General features: G+C 42.8%; 1 protein-coding gene across 1 annotated transcript; it reads right to left on the reverse strand.

The window, feature by feature from the left end:
* Positions 1 to 407: 407 nt before the first annotated feature.
* LOC139211316 (synapse differentiation-inducing gene protein 1) lies at positions 408 to 10182 on the reverse strand. The gene is made up of 3 exons (XM_070841605.1): positions 9604 to 10182; positions 7583 to 7720; positions 408 to 1000 (listed from the first exon to the last, which is right to left on the reverse strand). The coding sequence occupies exons 1-3, from the start codon at positions 10180 to 10182 to the stop codon at positions 842 to 844; spliced, it is 876 nt and encodes a 291-aa protein (XP_070697706.1). The 3' UTR covers positions 408 to 841.
* Positions 10183 to 12054: the final 1872 nt, after the last annotated feature.

Here is a 12054-nt window from a genome sequence, read left to right on the forward strand (position 1 = left end):
TACCAAATGAGGAGGTGTTTTTTATTACTCTCTGGTGCTGGAGCAGTTCAGTTGGTGCCATATTAGCATTAACGTTCAGTACCCAGCCCTAACTGTTTCAATAATGGAATTGTTTTATAACATCAACCATGTGCTTGTTGTCGATGACAATGGATGTCACCTGTCGCTGGTACTCTTCAACAGTCTTATATGTCTGGTTGGGAGTGTTGATAGTAACAGGTGATGTGCACCCTTCTGGCCTGCTACCATTGGCAGTTTGAAGTGTTCTATGCTGGAGGTAACAGCTGATTTAATGGGCTGAACACAGAAATACAACTTTAATGTTTAATCCCTTTATCACAAGTTCAAATCTTGATAAACCAAACAATACAATTTAAAATCTTTAATTGTACTGGATTTACGTCACTAATTAACAAAATAAATAAATAACAATAAGGAGGAATCACCACATTGGAAATGTCCTTTACAACAAACCGGATCCCGTCAGAGACAGAAGAATAAACTGCTGGAGCGTCTTTGCTTCCATTGTCTCATCGTCCTAAAAACTCCCACAATTCCTCACAGTGATCCTGCAATCTGATTGGTTTAAAGGTGTCAGGTCTGGGACCGAAAACTCCAGATTATCCAGTCGAGGTCGATTCTGATGTCACCGTGTAAAAACATGAATGTCTCTGCATGTTTCCGTTGAAAAGACGCCGTGGCCGCCGCCTGCAAACAGGAACTTGCCCCCCAGCTCATTGCCGCGGGCTGACCTCACCTAAGAGCCAGACTCCAGGTGGCGATGAACACACCACCCACAATTCCGGTGTGTCATGGGTAATTTTTCGTCCCTGCATCCGGGCTACCAGTGGTGGTTCTTGGAGAGGTAGGCGATGAGCGCCACAGCCACGCCCACATAGATACCTGTCCCGATGGTGATTGACAGCACAGCCAGGAAGAGAGCCCGCCTTGAGCTGGAGCTCGCCAGGTGGAAGTCTCCTTTAGACACTGCCTTATTGGTCTGGGGGGTGGAGAGAAAACAAAGGAAGGAGAAAGTTAGCTGCCATGTTTAAAGGAGCTGAAAATATCACGCAGAAGCCCAACAGCAGGTCTGAGAGGCTGAACTCATTCATGTGATGATGACAGAAAAACATAAAATAGGAAACAACAGATACAAACAAACACACAAAATCACAGAAGAGCAACATCATTTCCACTGCAGGATATGACATCACAACAGCAGGCCTCAACACAGCTCTGCATAATATAATAAATCATCCAATACCGGAAAAACATATGCTGCCTACACACGGAGCCAATGAGCTCATGGGTAGTTGTGCACATGATATGCTCAACGTTTAAGTAGTTGCAACGCGAAACACTGTTGCTAGGCAAAGGCAACATGGATGCCAAAAGACTCCTCGCTGTCAGTGTCTACATAGAATGCATATGCATAGATGCATAAAAAATGTATGTTGTCACCATCTTAATAAATTATATGATTATTAAATCATATAAATTGCTAAAGCACGGAAGAAAATCACAAAACTCTCTTGTAACCTTTTTTTTATTGACTTATTTACATTTGTGATGTAGGAATGTGTGTTTATCTGCAATTGTATTCTATCCATTGACGGCCTTGAAGGACACTTTATAATTGCTCGCCTGGCTCTAAAAACTGCAGCCGTCATGATCTCGCAGGGTTTTTGTTGCCGGCACTTGCATGATGTCAGAGCAAGTTGGGATCAAGTCGACACAAATTTAACTGGCATGCATTGTGCAATGAACGCTGGTGATCGATTCTGCGCTGGCCCGGATCATCCCGAACGAACCTATTCACACACTGTTGGCAGGTTGCAAACCCTGCCAACAGGAGGAAACTAACCATTCACATACATTCACACACTGATCCTATGAATCAGGAGCAATTTGGGACTAGAGATTGAACCACCGATCTTCTGATTGGTGGATGATATCGAAGCCACAGTGTTAGCATTGTGACTTGGGTTTTGCCCCTGCAGGTAAAGATGGGCGGGGCTATCTAACCTGATGTCTTGCACCTCTGCTGGCTGGGCCCAGCTTATATTTGATCTCTCTGTCCATCATTGCTAACTTTTTTGTTTGGTCTTACCTTCACAACGTCACACATGCACTCAACACTTACAGGCTACAGACTTATAGATTTATTTTGAAAAAGTATTTTTTCTCTCCAAAGGAAGTGAACCTTTGAGTTGAGATTATTTTGTTGCACAGCAGGTGTAAACAGGTGTGATGAAGTGTGGTCATCTGTCTCGACTGCCAACTGTGCTCTGTGTAAACCCTTATTCAGGGTGACTGATCGTACTCCTCTTGGTGTCTCTGTTGTCATGACAACTGCAGCTGGATGAAACCCTGAATGTGAGTCAGATGAAGATGACTCTCCTTCCTCTCTGTGTTCAGCAGCTTCAGATCATCAAACCAGCTACACAAACTGAGACATGATAACATCTGCCTGAAACTAGAACCAGACCCTGAAACCTGAAACCAGAAACCAGGTCCCATCCAAATCTTACCAGATCTTTTGACAGATCTTTCTGAGACAGAGGCAGCTAATTTTCTCCTCATCTGTCTGTCTGTGTGTCCAATGAAAACTGGGTCCAATATTATTTTAGTGATTATGGGGCACAATAACAACTCGAGAAAAGAGACCATCTGCGGAGCACCTGAATGCACCTTTCAATGTACTTGGATAGCGCCTCTCTAGCCAGCAATCGGATACAAACACATCTTTCACACTTCGGGGTTCAGTAGCTGATGATGAACAGCAGAAGTCACTTTGCTGAAACTTGTTCATTATGGCTGGTTATTGTCTCACATGCCAGTGCCAGTGCCCGTAAAGTTATACTGATACCAGTAGACTTATTCATTTGATAAAAGGAAATATTTGGCAGAACCAAAACCAGCACCTGAATCCAGAGGCAGAAACTAGAACCAAGTACCAGAACCTGAACTAGAACCAGAAAGAGCTATTATATCTCTCTCTTCAAAGCCACCAGACTCCATTAATGGAAACAGTGATTCTACCTCTCAGAACACAGGAGACTGTGTGACTTTGGTGCTTTTAAGGATTTAATCAGATCTGAACTAACTCTTTAAAATCTTCCGTCCGTCACATTCACCGTGCTCGACTTCCCCACTGCAGACTGTATGGGTTGTAGCTGCTGTGGTTGTCAGCCAATCATACATCACACTGAATCGAAAAACACTTGCGGTGATTTTTTTCTAGATCTTTGTACAAAAAGGATTGAATGCAGGTCTTGTCTGACTGGAGAAGCTTTAATACTACCTGGTACTGGGTTATTTCTGTCCGAGTACTGACACAGAGCCATATTGAACCCTATTGAAATATTAAAGTTAACAGTTAAACTCTGAGCTCAGCAGTTAATCCGCTTCACAAAGAACTCCTCAAAGGCTGGTCGAGTCTGTTTGATGGCGGAGGCTTCATGAGGTTAAAGGACAGCAGAGGAGGAAGGACAAGAAGAAGAAACAAGATTATAAAGCAGAGGAAGAGCATCAGAGAGCACACATCAGTCACTCTACTCTTTAATCAGTTTTTTAATAAAGCTGATGCGATCAAGAAGCAAAACATCCTGTTTAGTTTGAGACCTCAGGGTGCTGCCAGGACCTGACGTACAATAAATATCTGTCCCTGATCTGTGTCTCTGCTCCTGCATTGACCCAATCACAAACATGTGAAATGCCCTTAAAGCACAAATCTCCAGACTGCACTGACATGCTGTCTTCCGTAATGTCATGTCCATTAGGCCTGGGACCACAATGAACAGCCTGTAACGTCTGAATTCAGAATTCAGGACAAATCAGCTGCAGAGGTGACAATAGAAACTCAAATCATCACTAATGATGACTTTTATAGTGACATCCAGTCTGCAGGTAGAGGTCGGCCTCCCAAACGGGCTACAGTGGCTGTTTTAAAGAGTTTGTTCCTATCCTAATCCTAAAATCCTAATAAAACCTTTAAAACACCACAGTCTGGTGGCTTTGGGGAGGGCGATAAAACGGCTGTTTCTGAATGTTGTGGAGCATTTAGCACCTCAAGAGCTAGATATTTCCCTCAGGAAGTGGTGGGGACAAAAAAATAGCTAAAAGAGGGAGAATATATAGAGAATATCAGGTGACAGAAAAATGACAATAAGACAAACTATCCACACTTTGATCAGGTACAGTTGGAGGGTTTACGTTACCGGATGAAGTGATCTACTGGACCAATTCCAACACTCTTTGTACCTACCAGTAATTTAGACACCAGAACATGTACAAATAGGACCCAGGGTTAAACACACGGCAGTAGTCCTTTAATGATGCTGTCAGTGTGTCTTTGGATGTAAGCTGATGATCCTCTGTGTGCAGACAGTAAATAAATCTCTCTCTCTTAGGTGAGTCTCTTAATGAGCTGAATTAACTGTGTAAATATGATTAAATGGCTTGTTGGCAGGAAACGGCCCTCTATAATCACTGCTTCACTTCCCGTAAGATTTAATTACACTTTCAGACCAATCAGGCATCACCCATCACTCAGAGTCAGCAGGGGCGGGGCGTCCTGTGATTGGTCCAGTCCAGAACAATGAGGACTCTCTGCTGAATAAAGAACAGCATCCTTGTAGATCTGAGCAGAGTGTGTGGAGCCAGAGAGTTACGTAAAGAGCTCAATGTGTGTGTGCGTGTGTCTGTGTGTGTGTTGGGGCTGCGGTCTAAAGCACCCAATCAGATTATCCACACCGGTTTAACAAAAACAGATTGTTTCAGTCTGCCACCAGCACAGTTTACTGTCGGGACACTTCACTGTCCCCACAGTGAATCGTTGACAATTAAATGTCCTGACAGCAAACTGTCTTTTGTGAAGCTAATGTCTATTAATGATGTCTATTAATCTAACTGATGTTTTTATTAGTTTGTTTGCTTCCAGGTTTCCACTCTGCTTTGTTTTTAATCCAGTTATTTAAATCACTTGAGGCTGCATCAATGAATGATAAAGAGAGATTCAGGATTTTTTCCTGTGCATGTTCCTCCTTGTTTTCTCTTAAACATATTTTGATGTGACCAGTGGAGTCTGTTTCCTGTAAACTAAGCTCAACTTTTAATGTCGGGGACTAACAAATTGGCTGAAAACACCAGATGCTGAGCTTATTTTGTGTTTACAAATTGAACTTGATAACACTGTCAGCAGGACAGGAGGAGGAGAGATGATGTCCATGTTTTTGTGTTTCTGCTGAACTATTCCTTTAACATGACTCACCTCCTCTCTGGCACTACTAGACTCCCCCTCCTCCTCCTGCTGCTGCTGCTGCTTCAGAGCTTTCTGTTTTTCAGTGATGGATTTCAGTGTAGGAAGTGTTGCCATTGGCAACCAGCCCTGCTTCCTTTGAGCTGTAGGTGTTAAGTTACCATGGAAACCACATCCACAACACATGGAGCAGACCAGCTACAATAAAGAGACGACTGTTTACAAAAAAACTCTCATCCTGATTATTCCCACATATACAATACAAAACTCCGTTTAAAATCTAAACATTTTTGTTTAGATGACATCAAGTCTTTTCCCCCAAAGGTTCCCAAATATATAGTTATATATATAGTTTACAAAAAAGAACTATCATATACATATACATATATATATATATATATATATATATATATATATATATATATATATATATATATATATATATATATATATATATAAAGTTTTTTTTTAAAAAGGTTGCAAAAATTCCAAACAGATTCAATTCAGGAAGATATTAAATCAAAAATCTCAGTAGAGAAGCTGATACCAAAAATGTTTAAGATTTTTACTCAAAAAATAACTAAAAACTACAAATCATTATAACTCTCACTGATTGATTCTCCATTACAGTTTAGTGTTTCAGTAATTCCTAGATTTCAAGCAAGAATACTCAATATTCAGCCTTTTCTTAAAATGTAGACAATCTCAGGAAGTTGCTCTAAAATATTAGCAGATTATCTACAGGACAGACAGACGGGTGGACAGACAGAGTGATCGTCCTCCTCCGGCTGACTGCAGATCAGTTATATAAGGTGTATTGTGTCAGCATGTGTAGGAGCAGCTTTATATTAATGACCCAAAAACAGAGAGAGAAGAGGAAGAAAACTGCAGCACCAGAAAACATAATCTGCAGTCTGAGCACACAGCACTCACATTCACATTACACAACCAGCTGTAACACACAATACACCAGCTGTAACACACACTACACCAGTTGTAACACACAATACACCAGCTGTAACACACACTACACCAGTTGTAACACACAATACACCAGCTGTAACACACAATAAACCAGCTGTAACACACACTACACCAGCTGTAACACACACTACACCAGTTGTAACACACACTACACCAGCTGTAACACACACTACACCAGCTGTAACACACACTACACTAGCTGTAACACACACAACAGCTGCTATAACACACAACATTAGCTGTGACACACACTACACCAGCTGTAACACACACTACATTAGCTGTAACACATACTACACCACACGTAACACAATACATTAGCTGTAACATACACTACACCAGCTGTTACACACTACATTAGCTGTAACATTCACTACACCAGCTGTTACACACACTACATCAGCTGTAACACACAATACACCAGCTGTAACACACACTACATCAGCTGTAACACACACTACACCAGTTGTAACACACAATACACCAGCTGTAACACACAATAAACCAGCTGTAACACACACTACACCAGCTGTAACACACACTACACCAGCTGTAACACACACTACACTAGCTGTAACACACACAACAGCTGCTATAACACACAACATTAGCTGTGACACACACTACACCAGCTGTAACACACACTACACCACACGTAACACAATAAACCAGCTGTAACATACACTACACCAGCTGTTACACACTACATTAGCTGTAACATTCACTACACCAGCTGTTACACACTACATCAGCTGTAACACACACTACACCAGCTGTTACACAATACATTAGCTGTAACACACACTACACCACTTGTAACACAATATATTAGCTGTAACACACACTACACCAGCTGTTACACAATACATTAGCTGTAACACACACTACACCAGCTGTAACATACACTACACCAGCTGTAACACACACTACACCACCCGTAACACAATACATTAGCTGTAACATACACTACACCAGCTGTAACATACACTACACCAGCTGTAACACACACTACACCACCCGTAACACAATACATTAGCTGTAACACACACTACACCAGCTGTAACATACACTACATTAGCTGTAACACACACTACATCAGCTGCTGGTCCTGGTGCCACCGATTATACCTCTACTATGATACATCTGTTACAGTGTAAAAAGGAAAATGGGAACTTGTCAGTTTTTCAATCACAGATTGCTGTTTAGCAGCGGACCCCAAAATTTGTGTGAGCATCCCTGTGTAGGCCAGGTGTGTAGGCCAGGTGTGTCAGATCAGATGTGTAGGTCAGGTGTGTCAGATCAGGTGTATAGGGGCGTCAGATGCGGGTGTGTCCTCACCTCGTGCGACAGGTAGAAGGCGGCAATGCCGAGCGGCCAGAAGCAGCAGAGCATGGAGAAGACACTGAGGCCCAGGTGATCTCTGGGAGGCATCAAAAGGAAGGTATCCTCACTCTCTGATTCACTAGAGTAGTCACTCTGATGAAACACACACACGCACGTACAAACACACACACATTGGTGAGAGTCTAAACTCAGGTATCATATGTTAATGTACTGTCTATAGTGTTTTTGACAAATGGTTTTTGACCTGGTTGTTTCCTGGATCTGTTGTATCTCTAACCTTCTACCTCTGTTCACAGACATCTACACCAGTAATGTTTCTGCGTCTTTTGTCATGTGACCCGACCAGGTGAAAGGTGTTTCCTTGACGCTCAGGCCCTGAGAAAGACCAATTCCAGACCACGTAACTTACTTTATGCAGGGACATTTTTAGTAGATTTGCTCTTAAACCTCAGAATTTTTTCTGTGAATTTTGCACAGAGATCCAAACTCTCTGAACTGCATTAACTTATAACTTAATTGTTTGAAACTCTCTGTTTCCATCAAGCTTTCATCAAACCATTAGACATGGCTGAAGACTGACTTTATGTTGCTCATACGAGCTACAAAAGAACAAATCTGTTTGTGTTTGTGTGCGGTTCTTCTATGAAACCTGTTCGAAGCAGGTATGAGTCTGTCATATTAAAAATGAAAACTTAGTGTGCTGATGGATGCTGTTGTCAGTTCCAAAAAAACAAATATTTATATAGCAATATTTGGACAACCATTTTGCTTTTTCTTCATAAAGTTTGTTTGGCAGTGTTGGAGCCATTTATGTTTGTTGTTGGTATGTTACATTATGTTTTTTTGTATTATTATTTTGGACACTGGGTGGCGGTAATTAGATGCACTGGTCTGTATATGCAGGGGCAAGGGTGATTGGTTGGTTAGTGTTAATATGTTACTAAACTGTTAGTTTGGATTAGAACTAAGTGTTAGTTCATTGATTAAGGCAGTGGTAGATAAGTGAACATCTTCTGCTTGGTGAAATTGCTGTTTTCTGCCATCTATTGTAGCTAACACACTGACTATGGATAAGGACCTCATACAACCACACTTCTGATAACCTGAACTATCTCTTTAATGATCTATGTATAAACCCCATCAACATCCTTACTTCACCACATAATCAGTGTCACTCTGACAAAGCTCTTACTCTCAAAATTGTCACCTGGGCTACAATAAAAGTGACAGAAAAACAGTTTGCATGACAATAATTCATGCACATTTCACCTACGCTGATAAACTCTTACTAGTATGGAAGTAGTATAAGCAGGTTTGCATGCTACTTCAGTAATCCTCCCCTCCCCTGGTATTACAGGGACAGAGTAGATTAAAGCTGGACTTTATAGAGACGAAATCACAGCACTTCCAGCTAATCGTCTCTAAAGCGATTGGCTGTTAGGAGCCAAATGTGTCATTCAGAGAGATAAAGTTAATCTCATTCTGCTGGAAACTCACAACTGGAGTGAGGCCGAGAGGGAGGGGTGGATGGATCATGGATGTCAGAGCTGTCAATAAAATGGATTATAAAATGTGCTTGCTCTGAAAAAAGGTTAAAAATTACGACTATTAGACAGTTTCCTCCTGCTTGTTGTGCGAAGCTAGGCTAACAGTTTCCCACGGCCTCAGACTTTGTACTAAGCTAGGCTTACAGTGTCCCCAGCAACCAGTCTTCGTGCTAAGCTAAACCACAGAGGAAGAGCACAGAGGACAGGGTGGAGGACCCAGAGCTCAGTGACCTGTTGAAGGCTACATTTTTGTTCAGAAGTTGGAGATTTTTTGGTCTCAGCATCCCCTGCTGGCCCCTAGAGGAACTGCAGTTGCTACTGCTTTACCATGTATGACCTGCAGGGGGAATCTTTAACATGTCTGACCTGCAGGGCCTGAGTTTATCTGGCTTGTGTTAGGACATGGTTTTATCTGGCTTCTCTTTCTTTGCTGATGACACTGAAATGTTCATGAATAAAGATTGTCACCTCGAGCTCCTGGAATTCATCATCATCAATGTCGTATGACAGCGTGTGAATCTTTGCATCCTCTCCAGAAAAGTCCAGAAATTTCCCGTCCGCGAACAGCAGCGCCTCCTTTGTGGAGGAGGAGGCAGCTGCAGATAAGGAAGAAGAGGAGGGGTCAGGGCTGAGACCCTCGATGAAGGTGGTCTCACAGCAGTCTCCAGCCCCAGTCTCCCCCCACGCACGCAGGACGCTCTCTGGGCACAGCAGCAGGCTGGGGGTTGGTCTGAGGCGGGGGTCTGCCACCTTCTGGGAGGGAAGGAGAGCACTGGGATTCAGGAGCTGCGGAGGACCCCCTCCTCCTCCACTGCTCCTCTCATGCTGAGTGGGGGCATTTACCACCACATGACCCTGATACTGAGGAGCTGAGTACACCAACAGCAGCGCCTCCCGAGGCTCCGCCCCCAACCTGTGGGTGTTGATGAGGCCATTTTGTCTGCAGGTGTCTGCTCCTCCTCCTCCTCCTACCCCCCCACCTCCTCCTCCTCCTCTTGGTGAGGCTCTGCCCTGCTTGGAGGAGATTTCAGTCTCGCCTCCCTCCATCCCTTCTCAGTGCTCCGCTGGTTGCTTCTCCTCCTCCTCCTCCTCTTCTTCTTCCTCCCCCTGCTCTTCCTCTTTCTCTTCTTCCTCCTCAGAGGTGTCCCTCAGAAGGGTCAGGGGTCAGACATTACAGGCTGAACTTTCCTAAAGACAGAAACAGGAAGATGTAAAAAAGGTTTATAAAGCCCTAAACCACCTGTATGAACATGACTGGGTGTTATGAATCAGCTGGTGGCCAAACAGATGATGCACCAGTAAGCGATGATGATCGATATGTTTACACGATGAGTGATAAAGCTACAAAACAGCCATTGGCGGAAGCTACACTCAACCACAATTTGCCATTTAGAATGTACATTACATACATTTACGTTACATGAACGTTACTCCTGCAGTTGGCTGCCACGCTCTGCCAAGTTGCATTTAAGTTTCAGTAAATAATAATAAATAGCACAGGGAGCTTGCTAATGGCAATGGAGAAACAAAACCATGTGATTGGTTGATGCGTCATGCCATTGGAATGCTTAAAAAAGTTGAGGCCAGACCAACTTTATTTGCAGCGTGTCACACAGCGCTAAGAGTCGGGCGTCACTTTGCTGCTTGATGTTGCAGCTTCTATCAAAAATGACTCACATGATGACACTTTTGACACTTGTAGTGTGAACACAGCATGCTGAACTTCATTACCAGACACAATGACAGCTTGACCAGAAGAAATTAAGAAGAGGATGAAACACATCTGATCACTCCTCCTCTGTGGTGCATTCAGGAGAGGAGTTTTGTTATTTGAAGCAGCTGAGCCTCAAAATCCAGGTGTCAGTGTCCTTGAATGCACCAACAGGAGACTCACACACACACACGCACACATTCACACACACACACACACACACACACACACACACACACACACACACGATCACTGAAGCGTCTGATGGGGTCCAGGATGCTGCTCAGCAGGTGAATTATCTCACAAACATACACACACACACACACACACACACAGTCAAGTGTGTCTGTAAGTGTGTCTGTGTGTGTGTTGTGTTGGCTCAGGCTGTAAGGCTGAAGGTTAGACTGTTGTTAATTAGCTTGTTACAATAGATCAAGAGTAAGCACTATGTGTTTCTGTGTGTGTGTGTGTGTGTGTGTGCATTTGGAGCAGGAAGTATGAACACTGACTAACAGTTGTCTGAGCAGAGATGTTTGATCAGTTTTTACTACTCATTGATCTCAGGGAGGTCAGACTGTTGACAACATTTTGGATGGAAGCTGTTGGGACGTCCCTCGGGTGAACACAGAATCACTGGTTAGTGTGAACATGTAAAATCAATGTAACAGAAATGCTCTGAGAGGAGTGGGTGCTCTGAAGTGACGGGGACACGTGGAGGGACTGACTACTGGGAAGCAGCAAAGATTATTTCTAAAAGTGTTGTGGGAGGAAACAATTTAATTCAAATGGAATAAATGATGACGGATGATTGTTTTCTACAGAACAGGCCAATGATGGGAAACAGGCTCAGATGTTATTACGTCTTCTGTTAGAAAAGGAGACACATCGATCAAAAGGAGCAGGAGACATTTGGCTTCATCATTTATTTTCAGTTTAGAAATGTTCTGTGACAGGAGCAGAGCTCACTTACTCATGTACGCACGAGTGTTTCTCCCTCTACAATACCAAATGTCATTGAAAGTACTGTACTTTTTACTGCACTACATTTATCTGGACAGCCTGTCTCTTTCTACTGCCACTGTAAAATGAGGAAAAAATACCAAAATGAAAATTCAAAAGATTAGCTGGTTTTGAATATTTTAATATTATGGAAACAAGTGTAAAACAGGATATAGATGCAGTAAGGATGCATGAGAAAAGATAAATGA

Source organism: Pempheris klunzingeri, chromosome 12, assembly GCF_042242105.1.
Source record: "Pempheris klunzingeri isolate RE-2024b chromosome 12, fPemKlu1.hap1, whole genome shotgun sequence".
Lineage (NCBI taxonomy): Eukaryota > Metazoa > Chordata > Actinopteri > Acropomatiformes > Pempheridae > Pempheris > Pempheris klunzingeri.

Bases quoted from the DNA above. Each gene is read 5' to 3' on its own strand.
- LOC139211316 (XM_070841605.1), bottom strand. From the start codon at position 10,182: ATGGAGGGAGGCGAGACTGAAATCTCCTCCAAGCAGGGCAGAGCCTCA. The intron at 7,721-9,603 runs GTGACAATCTTT...GTGTTTCATCAG, and splicing joins ATGAATTCCAGGAGCTCGAG to AGTGACTACTCTAGTGAATC. The intron at 1,001-7,582 runs GTGAGGACACAC...TCCACCCCCCAG, and splicing joins CCTTCTACCTGTCGCACGAG to ACCAATAAGGCAGTGTCTAA.